This window comes from Saccostrea cucullata, unplaced genomic scaffold (assembly GCF_032062105.1).
Source record: "Saccostrea cucullata isolate Sc308-1 unplaced genomic scaffold, CSIRO_AGI_Scuc_v1 ctg400, whole genome shotgun sequence".
NCBI classification, from domain to species: domain Eukaryota; kingdom Metazoa; phylum Mollusca; class Bivalvia; order Ostreida; family Ostreidae; genus Saccostrea; species Saccostrea cuccullata.
Genome location: NW_026926133.1, coordinates 124830 through 144505, shown reverse-complemented (window position 1 = coordinate 144505; position 19676 = coordinate 124830). Strand labels below are relative to the sequence as shown.

General features: G+C 33.4%; 1 protein-coding gene across 1 annotated transcript in view; it reads left to right on the top strand.

The window, feature by feature from the left end:
• Positions 1 to 15086, top strand: part of LOC134270900 (probable ATP-dependent RNA helicase DHX35) — a 105344-nt gene extending 90258 nt beyond the window's left edge. The window contains exons 23-25 of the mRNA XM_062753156.1: positions 10935 to 11088; positions 13133 to 13244; positions 14239 to 15086. Coding sequence (XP_062609140.1) covers positions 10935 to 11088; positions 13133 to 13244; positions 14239 to 14283 — 311 coding nt within the window. The 3' untranslated portion in view covers positions 14284 to 15086. The remainder of the gene's footprint in view (positions 1 to 10934; positions 11089 to 13132; positions 13245 to 14238) is intronic.
• Positions 15087 to 19676: the final 4590 nt, after the last annotated feature.

The window sequence follows — 19676 nt, the reverse complement described above, 5'->3', positions numbered from 1 at the left end:
TTTAGATCTAGATTAAACTTTGTCATCATTTGTTGTGTTTGACAACTGAATGAACATTCAGAATTATTGCTTCTTGGCTATATAAGCAAAGATCACTATTCAAAAGGCCAAGTTAAGTAGCCAATCATAGCAAAATGATGAACATAAAAAATATTTGAATAAGTATAATTTATGTCAAACTAATGTGTTTCTGTCTATTTCTTTGCAATAGATATTTAAGATTAATAATTGTATTTTCATGTAAAACCATACATGTATATTACATGCAATATATCTTCATAAATCCAAGTGTAAAACAATGCGCGCAATGCTACCGCTTTCGTGGTCGGAATCTCCCTATTTTTCATCACAATAGCTTAACATGTATGCCTTTATATATTAGCCAATGTCATTTTTTATGTTAATTGTTCTCTAGAGCAGGTCTGATGAAATCAATGAAAACATTATACATAAGTATAAATAGATGATCATCATGTACCTTCAAAGGAGTATATCATGTACCCTTAAAGTGCACTTTATTTTTTGGGTCTCTGATGGTACATGTATATGCACATCAGGGAATAATACTCCACATAGAGAGCTGCACAATGCATAAATATTCTACCGTATTGGCAAAAAATATCTTATTGCAATACATTCTTTAAATCAGTACTACTATAGGAGCAAAATGTTTGGGGTTGGGATTTGGTTAAAATGACAGTCTAAAAGATGTCTGTATTTTTTTTCTCAGTACTAATATACCAGTAAAAAGCTTGTTTTGGGGATTTCCGAAGGTTAAATTGACATATATTTTAAAAGATTCAGTAAATTAGTTTTCCTTCATGCCAGACAGTAAGGTTGCTGTTGCATGATTGCATTTCATTGAAAAACTAGTAAATTATAATAAAACATATTTATTATACCTAAGTACATGTACATTATTTTTTTTATGAATATTAATGACAATTAAAGGAAAAGATCATTTTAAACTGTTACTGAAAAAAAATTGCAATTATGTCCCAATACAGAAAAATCCCTGCCAAACCCCTGCCCTAGTCACATCAGATGTGCAAGCTTGCACACATTTTCATATATCGAGAGTTTATCACACTCATGACATCTTGACTTGACTTACTTATTCCTGTTCGCTCCTTGCAATTGGGAAGCATAGGGTCTCTGACTCATGACATCAGTAAATGTTAATGCATATACAGTTATACATTCATGTAAAATTATTGGTATAAATACAACAATAATAGAAAAAATCTTTATATTTTCGAAGTTTTTCAAAAATAAAGTTTTCCAAAATATTTTAATAGGACTTGACCTACATTGATAAATAACGTCAATTCTGTCATCATTCTATGGTCATCGAGAAAGATGACTGATGACGATACACTTGTCATTATCAGGGAAATAAATTGCTTCTCAACAACACAATTATCGTCAATCGTGGCATTAAATTTAAAACTTAAACTCCAATTCAATTATTTTGTCATAATGTAAGTGGGCAGTTTATACAAATGTGACTGCCCACTCTTAATTAAGGAAAAACAATACGAAACGATTATTGTAATGATTTAGCTTAAAAATTCCAAAGGGGAGAATTATTTAAATGAAATAGTAAGTAATGATAAAATATACTAAAAGCATTTTATGCAGACTTTACAGAATTCAATCTTGTGACAAACTTAATTAACTTCATTTTTGATTTATTTATTTATTGTTGCCATTATTATTTTTTTTTTTAGATATTTTGATAAAATTGTTCATATCATCATAAAAGGGAATTGCTTATTTCAATTAGGAGATTGTAATATCTGTGAAGATTTCAAATGAATTTTTTATATGATATGAAAAAGATATTGGAAAATGTTATATAACTTGATTTGTACTTTTTAAATGTGTGCCATGACATAATTAACAAATTTTACATTAATGTTATGGTAGAGGGTCATTCCATATTTTCCTTTATCATTCCTTCTTGTAATTGAAGCAGACTTTAATGAAGGAATAAGGTTAGGATGTAATGAAGCATATAGCACAACAGGAAATGCTGCAATATTCTCAGTTAGAAAAGTGAGTATTGTTGTTATGTACAAGCAGTAGGGCCAATGCATAAAGCCTGTGTTTCTTAGCATTTTACTTTTAAAGTGAAGGAGTTACTGGCTCCTTTATCAAAACTTGTCATTAATTGAAGTTTTATAATGAGGTAATGACATGCCACATTAACTTTTCATAAATGCAAGGGATAATAATTTTTTGCTCTACAAATTTCAATTACTTGATTTACAATTACAAATCAGATTCTAAGTACTCTGCACTGTTAAGATGAATACATTTGTTTAAAAAACGGATTTTATGATAATTTTTCCTCTACCCAATGACCTTGTTGATATGTTACCATCAATGCAATTGAGCCCAGGCAGTGACCTTGAAATGTAGTTATCTTATGACCTTGACCTAATGTTATTTGGGCAAGTTCAAGGACACTATCAAAAATAGAATTCATTTGGTTCTGACCATATCCTTTTATAGAGATACATTGAAAGCTCAGATTTGCAACAGAGATTATGTCATAAGCTTGACTAAACATCATTTAGGAGGTCAAGGCTGCTAACAGGAAAAAATGTATAATTTATGTCCAGTCTATTACTTTTTTATGGGACAAAATAGGATGCTCATTCTTCAGAGTAAGGTTTCTTATATCCAGAGGATGTGACTTGACCTTGATATATATATAAGATCATTTAGGCAAGGTCAGTGGGTAACTGGCTGAGTAAGTGTGTAATTCATGTCTTCTCCATAATTTTCATATGCAGAATGATTGGAATTTCATACTTACCATAAATATTACGTGTTCCTAAAGAGTTTGCTATGACCTTGACCCTATGTGATCTGTACCTAAGGAAGGTTCCTTTCAGAAATGTATAAATTCCTGACCTGGCTATATCTTCATAATGGAGAACCATTGGAACTGCATACTTGACACAGAAATAGTTTGTATTTGTAAGGCTTAAATTGTAGCACCTTGATCCAAGGTTATTCAGAAAAGTTCAAGGTCATTGGTCCAAAATGTGACATAAAGAGAAATTTTAGATGCTGCAATTAAAAAAAATGTAGGGGCTACCATTTTATACATGCACTATCTCAATTCCTTCACTTATTATTTTTTTTTAACTATTTTGATAAATAAACACTTACTCCAAACTAATAAATGACCATATGTCATGTTTTGAACACATAAGCATCTGATATCAAATGTATATTTCTTGTTATTCTAAACTTTGAGGGAAAAAGTTCTCATGGTACTTAATTGGGAATGAGGCTTGTATAATGATTATTTTGATGAGGGGAAAAGACAAAGTTTATTTGTAAAATGTATCTTGAAGAATTCCAATGAGATAACAGTTTTTCATACATCTGTTGATTACATACTTCTCTGTGTGGCACCTGCATTGTTGTGAATTTTGGAAAGCAAGTTGTGTGTGGCAATTTCAGGTGATCCTAACGTTGGCATTGTTGGTAAAAAATTAAACTTTGTTATCAGGGTAGTTACAGCACAAGAGAATGAATCTGTGCCAACTTTCTTGGAATTGAAGCATTCTTATTAAGCTTGCTCTGATACAGTAGCTGACCTATGTACATGATGTACAAGGGAGTTGTCCAAACATCGGTGATAATACTAGGTTAATGATGCTAGATGATTTTGTTAGGTTATCATGAGGAAGCAGAGCTCTGAAATTTGGGGAAGAGATGAAGACATAACAGTAAATATTGAAGGTTAATCTGTTAAAGTCAGTTACAATATTCTTGCTGTGAGATTCAGCTATTTTTCAGGTTTAGTCTAATTGAAAACTTGTGCCTGTTGATTTGCCCCTCAGCATGTGTTGGGTATTTCTCTGTGTTAGCTTTTGCTCTCTGTTAACATATTTGTCTTTGGGAATCTATTTGTCAAATTCATATGACATAGCAGACAGGTGTACTTTTAGTCAGAAGTTGATCAGGTGCTCTATGTGTGGTACCTTAAGAAAGGGGAGATAACTCATGGCTGTAAATGCTTTCAATTCACTCCCTTAGAACTTCAGCAATGAATTTTTGGCATCATCAAATGTTTTCTATTTTCTGGAACATGTTGTAGTGTAATCATGTACATGATAAGTTATTGTTTCTGAAATCAGGTTTGTCAACAACCAAGAATTCTCTCCAGTCTAGAAACCGAGTGCAGCTATCTGCGTGGGTTATGGACATATACTTAGTAGCATTAATGTTTAACAAAGCTAATCACTTCCTCAATACCAGAACTCCTGATTATCTGGGGCACCTCTCTCCCACTTTGGTAAATACACAATACAATAATTAGTTTTGTTATGGCTAGAATTTTTATCACTCAGGAAGAATAGTACAGAGCAGGCAATTCAGAACCAGTAATGATCAATGGGTTTGAAACAAAACATTTTTGTTTACTCCTTTATATTATATAAAAATGCATTCATATTTCTTCATGTTTCATGCTTTTGTTTGGTCAAAAATGGCCGAAAATGGCCAAATTCAATGGAAAAAATATTTACTTACTTCTTACCATGGCAACCTTAATTATAGTGAGAAAAGTTCAGTTATCTTATATAGTCAGTTGTATTGATTGGGAATTTCTATTTTTGACACCATATTTGCTGGTTTGATTTTGTGTTATATGTTTTAAAAATAAATGACTCAAGGTGCACCTGTGGTGCAAATTTCATCAAAATCAGTTTCAAAATATTTTAGTCGTTTCCAAAAAATACCAAATCTATAGTAAATTTTTTGGTGCTTACAGAGAATGCATGTTAATAAGTTTTTTTCAATAAATTGTATTAGAAAATGTTAGTCATGTTGAATTGTAACTATAGGGAACATTCTGTGAACTCAAATAATTCAACAAAATTACTTACTTATAGTTATATTGTTAATGCAGCTAAATATATAAAACTTTCATTCCTTTTTTTAAATATGAATCATTAAAATATGTAACAGAAAAAACTTACCTTTCATGTAGATTTTCAGTACAATCAGTTTTGAATCGATGAAATATTGAATGCCAATTGGTAATCGTAGAGTGATGAATTTTCTGTGTAGTTGGTACCAACCACCTTTTGTAGTATGTAAATTATAAATGGGGCCAATGTCACTAAGAGGGGGAATTCTGTAAAATTGTCGGATAAACTTCTTATTGGCATTTGAACATTTAAAATAGGCTAAGATTATTTATGCATTGGCCTATCATGAAGGCAATTAAAGTATGAAGTGTACTATTAAATTAATATTGGTATGCAAATATTTTTTACTATCTATTTGTGTCACCATGAATTTTAGATATTTATTCTTGGAACCAGTCTGTGAAAGTGGCCTTCAAAACTGCATAATTTTTTCTCCAAAATTTTCCTTTCAATTCTGTTTTATTCCATAATTTGGGAACAACAATTAATATTAATTTTGAACATTTGATAAGCTTTATTTCTTACAATGAGGCAATTCTGTTCTTTTGAGAAAAAAAAATCCTTCATGCAGACATCTAAAAATGAAGTAAAATGATTAAGTTTTTAAAAAATGAACTTTTTAACTTTTAATCTGTTTAATTAATGTTTATTTTGGCAGAAAAGATGCAACTGTGATCTTAAACTAACTATGATCAAGAAATTTAAAAAAAATGTATAGAAGTGAATTCAACAATGAATGTCATAACTTGATTTTGGGTGGTCAGTTTAATTGTGACCCCTGGTGTCAATGTTTTCTTAATCAGTCATACATTTGGTATTGTCAGCTTTGGGTAATGTTTTGTTGGTTCAATATCTGGGTGGTCTTTAAGAATTTACCTCAGTGGTACATATAATGCCTAAGAATTCTAAAGACCTACCCTTGATAGGACCTTCTTCATATTGCCATAGACTTTTCCATAACTGACCAGTAATTATAAGGTCAAGAATTATCTACATGCATGATGTTCAAATTCAGAGTATGAAATTGACCATGTTTTACAATTTTATACCCATGGCTGGGGTAATTTGATTATACCTGATAGGTCAATAGGGTGTCCTGTAGTTGACATGGTCCTTTCTCCTTTAAGTCAATAACTGATGTGGCTGACAGCTCTGATGTAGCTGGGATGTGGTATTGACAGCTTTAGGTGTAAAGGACAAGTCATGTCTTACTTAATATCATTGTTTTGTGTTTATTTGCTCCCAAGTTTTGCTGAAGTTGGTCCTTTCTAGGTGTGACTGTCGCACTTAAATTCTCTCCCTGATCTCTTAGTTCAGTTCTACTTTAAACGGTAAAAGCTGTTTTCTGCAAATTATAAGCTAGCATTGAACAAAAGTTTTTCACTTTAAAAGATGATTTCTGTTGTACCTTCAGATTTTCTTTGGGAAATTAATTTTTAGTCCTTGGTCTTACTGGCCTTTAAAGGTCCAGTCAGTGTGTATTGAATCTGAATTATTTTATATGTAGAATAACCTCGAAAGATTTTTTTTAATGTGGAAGATATAATTATGAAAGTTTTGTATCATACAAGATGATTGAATTGTACAGAGTTAAGGTACTAAGAGGATTTCATGTGAGTATAATCAACTTTGAAGCTGGCATATTTGCTAATGATTACAAGAGGGTAATTACCTTTAATATATTTTCTCAGCAGACCCAACAGGCAAATCATATATCCTTTCCGTAGCTTTGGTATTAAAATGTATAATGGTTATTAAAACAAAATTCTGTTCTCTGCACTGCATGAGCACAAGCATAACATATTTGGAATATTAGAGATGTTGGACGTGTATAGCCGTAACATTAAAATGTATAATGGTTAAAAAAGGAGCCCCCCCCCCCCCCCCCTTGCACTGAGCTCAAGAGGTCCAATTACATATTTCAATTGGAATAGGTCATGAGTGAAGACGTTGTACCTTATCGATTTGCTAAAAAGCTCTTCCTTTATTTGTAGTTTTTATAGGTCTTCAGATATATATGATTTGCATAACATTGTCATGAATACAATTTAGGTTCTTCTTGAAAGAGTTCCAATCTAGACAATATAGACAGAGAAAACTCAATAGAAGGTGACAAAAGGTAAAATGTTCACATTCTAACTTCAAAATAGTTGAAGGCTTTTATGCATATTTTGATACTCCACTCAAGTAAGGTATAATGTTTTTGACCCGTCAGTCAGTCAGCGTGTCAGTCAGTCAGTCATCAGTCCTGTTTTTTGTCAGCGCAACTCCTCTTAAACCGCTGCACAGAATTTCGTCAAACTTTGCAGATATTTAGGACACAATGTGTAGATGTGCATATTACCAGGAAATTCTGATTCCTTTATTTTTTCCAGGAATTTCCGCACTTTTTAACTTGGGTTTTTTTGGCCTTACCTTGAATATAGAGATGAACAGTTTCTCAGCGCAACTCCTCTTAAACTGCAGCACAGAATTTCATCAAACTTTGCAGATATTTAGGACACAATGTGTAGATGTGCATATTACCAGGAAATCCCTTCCTTTACTTTTTCCGGGAATTTCCACACTTTTCAACTTAGATTTTTGGCCATACCTTGAATATAGAGATGAACAGTTTGTCAGCACAACTCCTTTTAAACTGCTTCACAGAATTTTGTCAAATTTTGGAGATATTTAGGACACAGTGTGCAGATGTGCATATTACCAGTAAATTCCGATTTCTTTATTTTTCCCGATAATTTCAGCACTTTTCAACTTAGATTTTTGGCCATACCTTGAATATAGAGATGAACAGTTTGTCAGTGCAACTCCTCTTAAACCGCTGCACAGAATTTCATCAAACTTTGCAGATATTTAGGACACAATGTGTAGATGTGCATATTACCAGGAAATTCTAAATCCTTTATTTTTCTTGGAATTTTGGCACTTTTCAACTTAGATTTTTGGGGATACATTTTGAATATAGCAATTAACAGTTTGTCAGCGCAACTCCTCATAAACCGCTGCACAGAATTTCATCAAATTTTGCAGATATTTAGGACACAATGTGTAGATGTGCATATTACTGGGAAATTCCGATTCCTTTTATTTTTTCTGGGATTTTCAGCACTTTTAATTTATGGGGAGCGTGGGGTATGTGAGCTTTTTCACTTTTTCTTTCATTCTTGGCAGGGTGATTCATACTCCTTTTATGATCAAATTTTCTCCATCTGTCTGTCCGTCCGCTTGTGAACTTTTTTCCAGATCGAACCTCTGGGCCAAATGAAGGACCATGCACATTGCACTCTCTTTCAAGGGGGAGATAATTAAGAATTAGCAGTTGTTGCATCATTTAAAAATATTATTTTTTAAGATCCACTTAGAAATAAAATCTTCAAAGAATTGACGTATGAAAATATTTAGTGCTTTGAAGTCTGCAGATATCCCCCTGTTTTAGAACATAATTATATATTTCTCCATCAAAGTTTGATTTTGGGAGCAAATATTGGTCATTATCAAATATAGTCCTTTCTTTAGCCCCAGTATTGGGTCAAAGTTTTATGTACGAACATAAAGGAAAAAATCTTAAACAACCATCCTTTCAAATATTGCAAGGTCATAATTAGATATAAATTATGGAAGTTAAGGTTGGGCCACAATTGGGGATCAATGTTTTACATAGGAATATATTGGAAAAAATCTATTGATGTCCTTGACCTCACTGACTGCAGGTTTGGGGACATATACCTGTACATTGTCTTAAAATGCATTACTCTTGAACAAGTGACTGTAGTGTAATGGACACCTTGCTAATGGCCATGAGTGTGAAGGCAACTTTATCTCTGTCACAAGAAACTAATGGACAGGTTTTGAGTGATAAGGCTTGTGTTACATGTCTTTGGGACAGTTTACATTTATTGATTGTGTTCAGGGAGATCATGCATTTGGTTAAAAGATGAATGCAATAGTGTTTGGACAAGGGTGCTACAAACATTTTGCCCAAAACTGTTTTCAATTTTCTTATACCTATATATGTAAAAATTCTGATACAAATCGTACACTGATTTGCGCATTTGGAAATCAAAATCTTGAACTCACTCAGATTGTCAAGTTCACAGAAATGCAAGTTGACATTTTAAAACAAAATTGAATCAATGACATGTTTGATGATCACTCTGAGTAGAAGATAATATTTAAAAAAAATTATAGTGGTCCACCAAAACTCTGACAGGTTCAACCTCTTACTGACCCATCCCTCTCTTTTATTGGAAATATTAGAATTTTTAGCTCACCTGAGCCAAAAGCTTTTCTGACTTTGTTGTTGACATTGTTGTAAACTTTTAACAATTTCATCTTCTTCAGAATCACCACTATAGCATATTTCAAACAAACTAGGCACAGAATACCCCTGGATGAAAGTGATTCAGTTTGATCAAATGAAGTGCTACAACAACCTTTAATGGGAGATAATTAAGAATCAGTAAAAATTTAATGGCATATCTTTTGAAAATCTTCTCAAGAAATACTAGATCAGAAAAGAAATTTATTACATAGTGTAAATTAAATCAAGTTTGATTAAATTGTGACCACTGAAGAACCATCTGAAGAAAAGCATTTTTAAGGTTCATAAACCCTCTGCTCACTCATGAAATTTTTCTTTAACTTTTATGTTTTTCCAAAGGAAATGTATATAATGCTGAATAAAATACAAAAAATTATAGCATGGCTTGCGGGGCAAAATTTGACAAAAAAGGCACTTAAAACTGATAAAATAAATATCTTGAAGCTAAATTTTGGTCAAAAATACAGAGTAATTTTTTTTAATGAAATTAAAAGGGAAAATTAGCTGATGAAAAACTACTGGGCCAGAGTGACTCAGGTGAGCATTGTGGCCATTTGCCTTTAAGTATAGATATAGGAAACTTTTTTTCTATGAATAACAATACCACTTGTTTAAGCTGTTGCATAGGGTTTAGAGTATTATACATGAATTACATTCATCTGGGAAAAATTGCAATAATAATCTTTTTTCGCAAGATATTTTGAATTCTTTTTTCCACTTACCAGCCATAATATTACCCTCCTCTGGAAACATTAAAAATGTTAGAAATTTATATTCTTAACAGAAGGTTATCAGAGTACAAGGTAATCATTGAACTTGAAAAAAATGTTTATTAACACAAGCTTGGGCTGTATATTAAAATTTTATTTAATAAACATACTATCTCTTCACACTGTGCAAAACTTTTTATTTGATTACTTAAGTTGCAATCTTAAATACTCAATGACCCTCTCTATGTCAATTTTCTAAAATTATATTGTTTCAAACAACCTTTGGAACATGATACATATAAAGTAGGATGTTGCACTTGACAACATGGCTTTTAGGGAAGGGGTGCTTTATGGAATTAATTCTACTTAATCCTGATCAGACTCTGGAAGATTTCCAAAAATTTGGCAAATGATAAATTGCAAGTAATTAAGATTCTGTAAAAATCTTAATAATTAATTTCCTGACTACCCTAACTTTAGCCTGAGATGACTGATAGTACAAGAGTGTGATGTAAATCCGTGACTGGGAAGACTTTAGATGTTGAAGTGGATTCTGTAGGGCTCAATAAAGAAGAGTCAGTTTTCATGGCCGACTGTTCATCCTAAAATCTTGATTAGATATTCTCTTCATCATTTCATTCTTAAGTATTTTAAATTTCATTTACCTGTCATGCCTCAATGTCATGTGGTAGACTTACCTCTTTAACATTAAGGTCAGGTCACAGGTCCTGTAATCAATACCATTATAAATCATCTGTTACACGTAACAAGTTTACATGGAAATGATTGTTAATGTTCACAGTAAAACAAATGAAAGGCAAGACTTAAGATAACCCACATCCTAAGACTCTCTCTTACTATGACCTTGACCTTTGACCTAATGTGAAAAGGAGAATATGTTTGAATGTAATAAAACTACATCGGTAGTTTCCTTTTATGCTGTTGTAGATGATGTGAATCAGATAAGGCGCTGTATAACCTCGGGGTTCTTTGCCAACGCGGCCTACCTCCACTATACAGGGGTCTACAGATCAGTCAGAGATGACCATGAACTTCATATCCATCCTACATCAGTACTCACTTTTACAGACCCACCAAAATGGTACGCTTATCTAACATTATTGCTTGTTAATGTCAAGTTGTTTTGCCTTCTTCAGACTTCTTTGCTACATGCTGTCTACATGTAAAGGACTAATAAAGATATTGGTTACAAAATACTTTAATTAAGGCTCTGTCAGAAAAGGTCAAGGGCACCATCATTTAGATGACAAATGTATTTCCAAATGGTATTTGGAATTCAAATTGATCTGTTGGGTGACTTTTTACTTGATAAGCATTGATAATTGCAAAGGTTATTAGGATGATTCCTGCTGATTTTTATGACCATATCTTAAAAGGTCAAGGACTCCCTGCAGATGTAAAAAAAAAAATAATAATAATTAAGTGTTATCCCCACTTAATTATTTTTTTTTAAATATTTGTTTATTATATATAATCTGTTATTTTTACTTACAATATTCATGTCAACAAACATGTTTATTATACTGTGATCAAAACAAGAGATTTACACTTCAATTTTAAAAAATAGTGTGTGGAAAAACAGCCTCAAATGTCCAATGATAGCTTCTATTTTAAAATAAGCATACATATAATTCTGCTACATTTTCTATACACACTTTAGAAAAAGTACACAGGGCATCTGATAGTGATTATTTTTTCACATAGATACTAACTCAGTGGCCTATCTATATTACATGTATCGATAAAATTCTTTTCCAGTACTTCTGTTTTCTCAAATAAACAACAGTAATCTATGTGAGAAAATGTCCTAACTAAGTTATCTTGCTGTAATTGTATATTTCTAATGTATTGAAGGTCACAAGGAAATACATGATATCTGCAATGAATATTAAAATCCTTGTTTTAATAATGATGGATGTAATTACTTTTTAATATGTCTAGATACGGGGTCTTAAAGCCAAGGTTAGGAAAATTAATGGCAGGTTCCTGTACTGAAGAGGTACAATGAACTCCCATCATTTCACAACTTTTTTTTAAAGATTAAACTTTTGTTTATTCCACTCAAAAGTATTGGATGTTGTGTTTCTAGTTCTCCATAGAGCTGAGAAATCAAGGGTTTTATCATAAGGAACACGCTTGCAAAATATGAATCTCAGAGAGCCCTGTCGCAAACCATTCACAAAATATGGTTAAGATTTGGTAAATTTGCAAAAGTAAGTCAAACTCTGAGGTCACAATCAGAGGGTCAAAACTAAAATGTTTCCAAGGAAAGGTCTTGTCAAAGGGAATACATATGAAGCTCTAGCTCCAACCTTACAAAAGTTATGGCCGTGGCAAAATATGGACAAATATCAAGGTGAAACTGTCAAATGTTTTGGAAGGTATGGCCAAGGTTAACATTTTTGCAGGCAAACATACAGAAAGGATGACAGATGGACAGATCAACAGAGCAAAAAATGTTAGGTCCCCAAATCTATAAGGGGGGAGGGGGGGCATTAAAAACACAGTTGTCTGGTTCATGAATGTGCCAGAAAAGTTTGAACCGAAAAAAAAGTGTTAAGCAATGTGGAGAAAGCATTGATATGAAAGAGTGGGAAGTCAGTACATGTAGTACATGTACTAGATTTACTATCTGCCAAAAAATGAAATGTGTAAACAGTCACTGAAATGCTTTTGTTTTAGTTCATGGGGTTCTAACAAATTATCAATAAAACAAGTCTGTGTAAACATACAGGTAATCTAATTATCAACAAAATATTAGCCCTTTTAATTTATCTTAAACATTAACTCTTGGCTTTTGTGTTTTTTGTTTGACTTTTAGAATTGAATGTTCTGTTTGAGAACCTTGAAATTTATACATGTACATGTATTGCCATGAATATTATATCCTTTACATTTCAATTTATAAGGATATATGAAGAAGTGGAGAGGACATGTGGCCTTTTTTTTGGAATCAAAGTTTTTTTTCTAAATGTGAAAAAAAAACATTAAGGCATGAAAAATCCTGATTGTGGATATACAGCCTGACCAGGATATTATCCCCTGATTGGGATATATTCCAATTTTGTTTATACTTAGACTAGTCCCCATCATAACTTTTAGCCTAATTTTTTACTTTGTTTCAGGGTAGTATTTAATGATGTTGTCCAGACAAATAAAGATTACATGAGAGACATTACAGTGATTGAACCAGATTGGTTGTGTGAAATGGCTCCCCACTTTTACCAGTTTGGAACAGTAAGTGGTACACAAATGACTGGATGTTTTCACTAATTTGAAACACATTGTCTGACCAGATCTGAATGTATAAAGAGTTGTTAACATCACAGATTTAAACTTGCATGGCTTAAACACTGTTGAAAAAAAGATTGATATGACCGTAAAACTGCAGTGTCACTCATTAATTGCTATAAAAGTGTGTATTTATTGTGCACAAAAAATAAGCTGTCTCTTGCTCAATTTCAGCATATATTTAAATTGCCATCCCAAAATATTAAAAACTTTTGTTTCTAACATATTCTAGCTCGATAACAGAACATTACACAAAACAGTTATCATAATGGCCCTCCTGGCCTTGAAATTGAGATAAATTGAAAATTCCTCCTATTGCTGCATTTTTTGGAGGCAGAGCAATTCTGTCCAGCAAATCTCCTGCATGACTCGTAAATAAAGTTTAAATGCAAAAAATGGTTCATATAATTGATTCTGCACTTTTTGAACTTTAATTGTCACAATTTTCAATGTGTCCATGCAACACAAGGACTATATTATTTATATGAGAGGAAAAAGCTTTGTAAAAGTTATTTGTGAGCAAAGTTTAATTAGAGTACCAAACAATTCAAGATTGACCAACCCCCAATAGCTGTTTTGATTTTTTATGAAGCTATGTATACAGATATGAAAAATATACTTTATAATTACAAAAAAATTCTAGGCTACTGATTGCAAGGTCAAACCTCCTTGAGAGTTTTATCATTGTTTCATGATCTTCACCTTTGTCATTAATGAACATATTGCTTGGATGGTCAATAAAAAAGTCAAAATTAATTGAAAGACCAAGTTTATGTGAAAGCTAAAAACTTGATAAATCTCTTTAATCAAACATTACTCCATTGATTGTAAAGGCACAGACATATTAAGTGTCTTGTGATAATGTAAAAACTGCTTAACCATTAAAAAAGATGGTTATAAAATATGTATTTGAAGTTTAAGAAAACATCTTCTTTTTCAGGATAGAGAAATCGCTGCCAAACGAGCTAGAAGTGAGCAGGACTGAAGAATAGGAATGATACAAACATTTCTATTGAGAGGAAGAATCCATATCTATACTTTGATTTCACTACTTTTTGTGGGGATCAAATTTTGTGATTTAAAGAAGAAAATATGTAAAATCATGGACAACTGCCAACCTAACACCAGTTTAAAAATTCTTTAGTTTATTGATCACCTATTTATTGCTTTCTTCCTCAACCAAAATTAAAAAACAACAAAAAATTGTGTTCAATAGAAAAATAATTTAGGTAAAGCACGGTGGCTTATAATAGTGACGGCAGCTTGTGTCAGTTGTGGACAAAGATTGTTCACTTGATTATCTGAGTGTAATATTAGGTGAAAGTGGTCTTAGTTTTATACAAAATGTTCGTGCTGCTGCATTTTACAGACTGGTTTTGTATTGAATTTTTATGACAAATTGCTCATGTATCAATGAAAAATAATTGATATTCAATAAAATCAAAGTACTAAGAGTACTGAAAGATGAGTTACATTGTAAATGTCAATTTAATCATAATTTTATTATAAACTTCATATCTGTTGCAGACTTCAAAATAATTTTGAGATGAATTTTTAAATTTAAAATGTAACCATTGCAAAGTTTCAAATAATGTTTTGGGATATTCCATATTCCCAAATGAACAGGGTCCAATGTAATAAATAGCTCTGGCGGTAAATAAATGTTGTCACAGACGGGGCCATGCTTAACATCAATAAAATGATAAAACTTCACATGTCAAAGCACTTTTAAAATTTTTACATGTACATGTATACTGATTTTAAACAGATTAAAATTTTCAGAATGCATTTTCCTTTTTTTCCTCCCAGCAAAGTTTGAGGGGATATAGTAATGTGCTTTTGTGTGTTAGTTGTATTTGTCAATTTGTCCCGTGTGAAACAGATATGTGACATAATTTGCATAAGGATTAACTGTTGCCTTGATTTATAAGTATGCTATTTTCCAGGGAATGCTGACCACTCTGTAATGTTAATAATCTCTACACATGTTATGTATTAAGTATGTTATGTATTCATCAAAGGTTAACATGTCCAAAAATTATTTTTACAATAGCTCCAAAACAATGTGAGGTATAAAGTTAGAACTTTTTACAGTTTATAAATATATCATTGTTTAACTATTGTAAAAGTAAATTTTTGGACAGGTTGACCTTTGATGAAACCTTAATTGAGGAAACTTGTTTTTGAGTTGGCTCGCGTAGCGAGCTACTCCATGTCGACATAGCCGTTTCAGAGCTGTAAAATTTATCACGCATTCATCAAGGTGATCCATACGCCAAATATTATAGTTCTAGCAAAAAATGCTTTGGTTTGAGTGATTGTATAAACTTAAGAGGTAAAAACTGTATAAAATTTCATACTGTAACATTATTTATGCCTTCATGCTTTTAAAGAAATTTTTGATTAAATCCTGTACGATGTACAATTACTGCGTATGAATATATGTTCAAGCATGTTAGGCAGATCTAATCTTCCCATCTGAAGTTTATTTATAATTGACCTAGAATACTCCCTCTCACAAACACCTGTTGCTCTCATTAGCTGCAGCTAGTTGTTGTTGAAAATCTATTTTCAGAATCCAGATTTGCTGTGGGAATCTTTAACCTAATTACTTCACACTGACCACTTCAGCTAATGTGCTTAAATTTATTATAGAATCCAGTCAAAATAATACGGAAGCCCATGAGTGCCAACCTGTATATATAAAGGAAAAGCAATATACACTTTATTTATGAACCGAACATGGATCAGACATATAATATTCAATCTCTGAAGATGCAAAATAAACTAAATATATTAAGGTATGGTGCCCAGATGTATTGAAAAGCTCAATTGACTCAAGCGAGTCAACTCGCAGGCCCTTCAGGCCTTTGATTATGCTGTTGTCCTCAGTATCAATTGACCCTAGTCACCCATGTGGTGCAGTGGTAGAGCGTCTGCTCTAAAATTGGAAAGTAAGGAGTCGATCCTTATGTCATGGGTTCAAATCCCATTGTGGGACATGGAGACCATTCCTTTTTATGAGATCGTATAAACCATGGCCCTGTGTCACAGTAGATGCTGGCACAAAAAAGATTCCTCACTGCTCAATGGCCCTGAGTGCCAAGTATAGATCAAAATTTGCATCTCTCGAACCGGCAAGTGGTGGCATCTCCATAAATAAAATCTGGAGAGTCATCTACACACTAATCCACACTTATTTACAACTGGCAATAATTTATAGAAGTGTACAAATTCAGAATGACAGGTACTTAAAATTTACAAGATAAAAAGTTTGAGGATTTAGAATTCAATTATTTGGGGAGGGGGGGGGGGGAATTCCTTAAAGCCATATATGGCATATTTTTGATAATTGCAGATAACAGTATTAAAAAGTTCTTCCTATTTAGTACATTACTTTATGTAAAGAGTGGATTTTTCTATGAGTTGCACAACATTTGAATCAAAAGTGATTCAATCAAATATTTAAAACAACCTATTTTATTTAAGTATCTACCCAAAAAACATAGGTAATCAGAGATTACAGGGCTCACCTCAATGAATGTTGTCTTTAAATATGGCAAAGTCACACAACCAACAAAAAGTGTACATCCAAAAATGCAAAATTTATGCAATTTTGATTTGATACTTTGGAATAGATCGACCTGTATAAAAACTTCAAACTAGTTCTTCATCATGAAAACGTAATTAAAATCCAGCATCCAAAGCAAGTCTGGTAGTATGCATCCTAAGATGTATCATCCATGCAAGTTTAGTCATTATAGGGCTCATAGTACCTTGGAAATGAAACCTGCACCATAAAGTTTAACCTGATCATTCAACCGAAAAATGTAGGTCAGATTCAGCATGCGAAACAGTCTGGTAGTATGCATCCTAAGATGTACCATCCATGCAAGTTTGGTCATTATATGGCTCATAGTAACTTGGAAATGAAACCTGCACCCAAAACTTTAACCTGTTCACTCAACCGAAAAATGTAAGATTCAGCATCCGAAGCAAGTCTGGTAGTATGCATCCTTAGATGTATTATCCATGCAAGTTTGGTCACTATAGTGCTCATAGTTACTTGGAAATGAGACCTGCACCGAAAACAAACCTGTTCACTCATGCGGAAAATGTAGGTCAGATTCAGCATCCGAAGCAAGCCTTGTAGTGTGCATCCTAAAGTGTACCATCCCTGCAAGTTTGCTCAACATAGGGCTTACACTTACTCGGAAATGAGACCACCAAAAACTGCACCAAAAATATTAACCTGCTCCAAAAACATTAACCTGTTCATTCCTTTCCTGAAATTACAGCATCTGAAACTTTGACTGGTACAATGAAACACACTAGAAACATCTTCCATGCATGTCTAATCAATATAGGACATAAAAGTACTAAAGAAAGAAAACTGCTCCAAAAAACTTAACCTTAAACCGGGACGCCGACACCGACGCCGAGGGTATTACATGAGCTCCCCCAACTTCGTTGAGGTGAAGCTAAAAACAACAACAAAATTTCAAGGCCGTAACTAGACTTATATTATTAGTGAGGCAAGGGGTCTGGGGTCCGCCTAGGTCCCCAGCGGGTCCAGGGCAGTGCCCTGGTGGGGGGACCAGGGGGGCGAAGCCCCCCGGAAGCTCCTGGGTTTTCGCAAAAATAAAGATTAAACTTTAATGTTTTCTGTGTTTATTTTTCAAATTGTATCGTTTTTTTACGTGATGTTCGATAACCAGTAATAAAAATTTTACATGATGTATAATTTTTATTACTGGTTATCGAACTGTAGCTGACCAATTTTTCTATGTCCAGTTTCATCAAACCTCTTGAGAATATTTTCCCTGTTTACAGACTTATCTCTATGCACATGTAAAAGCGCCAGGCCACACAATCTGTCCCCTCCCATCGTTTCTCTCTCCCAGGTTTTCAGTCTTCGTAAAGACGAAAATGATCTTTCGCAGCAAACACTGGTAACTGGTATTATTATACTTTCATGTTAAATACTAAAATCTGATTGGTTTAGTCGCAGTTAACAATCTGTTCTATTACCCTCAGCCTTAGCAACACACGTGACAACGGGTAACACAACGGTAATGCCACATGCGTGGAAATTATGCGCGTACGGTTCACCATAGAATTCTTAAAACGTCAGTTGCGCGTTTGAAAGAACCGGAATAAACTTGACGTCAATAAAAGCTTGCGTCCGATGTAGCTTACTTTAAAACAACAAACGACAGACGAAACATGCTTGCGAGTGCAGAAATAACGAAACTTTAGATGATAAAGGACTCGTAGAGTATCAAATAAACAATAAAGAGGTCAGTATATCTTTTTCGAAGAAGCGGGGAGTTTGAAAGCTTTCTAAACGTGAACGAAAAGGCGATCGACGATTTGTTTTGCTGACATAGTAAATCAAGAAGACATTCAGTATAATAAAATAAATGGTTGTTTTGGAGGGTAACAGTTGAACAGCAAACAAAACCCCTCTGAAAACATTGTCAACCTCCACACGCGTCGGTTGACAATGGTTTTCCATGGGGTGTCAATTTCAACTGTTACCCTCCAAAACAGGCACCATTTATATAATGTCATTAGAATGATAAAAATACGTCTAATGTTTGGATAGAAGTCAGAATGAGCCTGAGTTAAAGCTTCCTGAAGAGTTCTTGGTACATCTTCCTGGTCTTGGAATTTAATTTTCCATCTTGTAACTTCTTGGCTCAAGTTATCTGAATCAGGTAGGTCTGTCCCAAAAACTTCCTTCAGGTCATCGATCATGGAGTCCTTCAATTGATTAAACTTGCATGGAACTAAATACTGACCCAACATCATTTGCCGCTGGTCTGTTGGAAATCTCCTTTCAAGTTCAGTGCAGACATGGTCCAAAACGCGTAATATATCGTTGCTCTCCAAAGCTGTCCTGCAGTGTTCACATTTGGGTTGTCTCTGTGTACTTGTCGTCCAGTCCTCCATCTAGGTTGCAACAACACTTCAATACTATCTGTAAGAATTTGAGCTCTTTGAAAAACTTGAGAGCAAATTTTTCGTCTGTTCGAAGTGTTCGTATCGTAGTCAAGGTGTTCTGTGCCTCATCAAATGCAATGACCATATCACAATCTGTCTTCTGAAGAGAGAGTGTCAAAGGTTTAAGATACGACAAAACGTACTGCGCAACTGTTATCCCCATTCTAAATTCAGGATCTTCTAGCAATCGTCTATGACCACCAGCTTTAACCTTTGACTCCCCGCTACTGTTTTCCTCAATTGTTATTAACGCATTATGGAGATTTGAATAATTAGATATAATCGCAGATAATGAGTCCACTCGGGCTGTCCATCGTGTCTCACTAAGAGGTTGGAGAGACTGCTTATTTCCGGCATTTTGTAGTAGTTTCC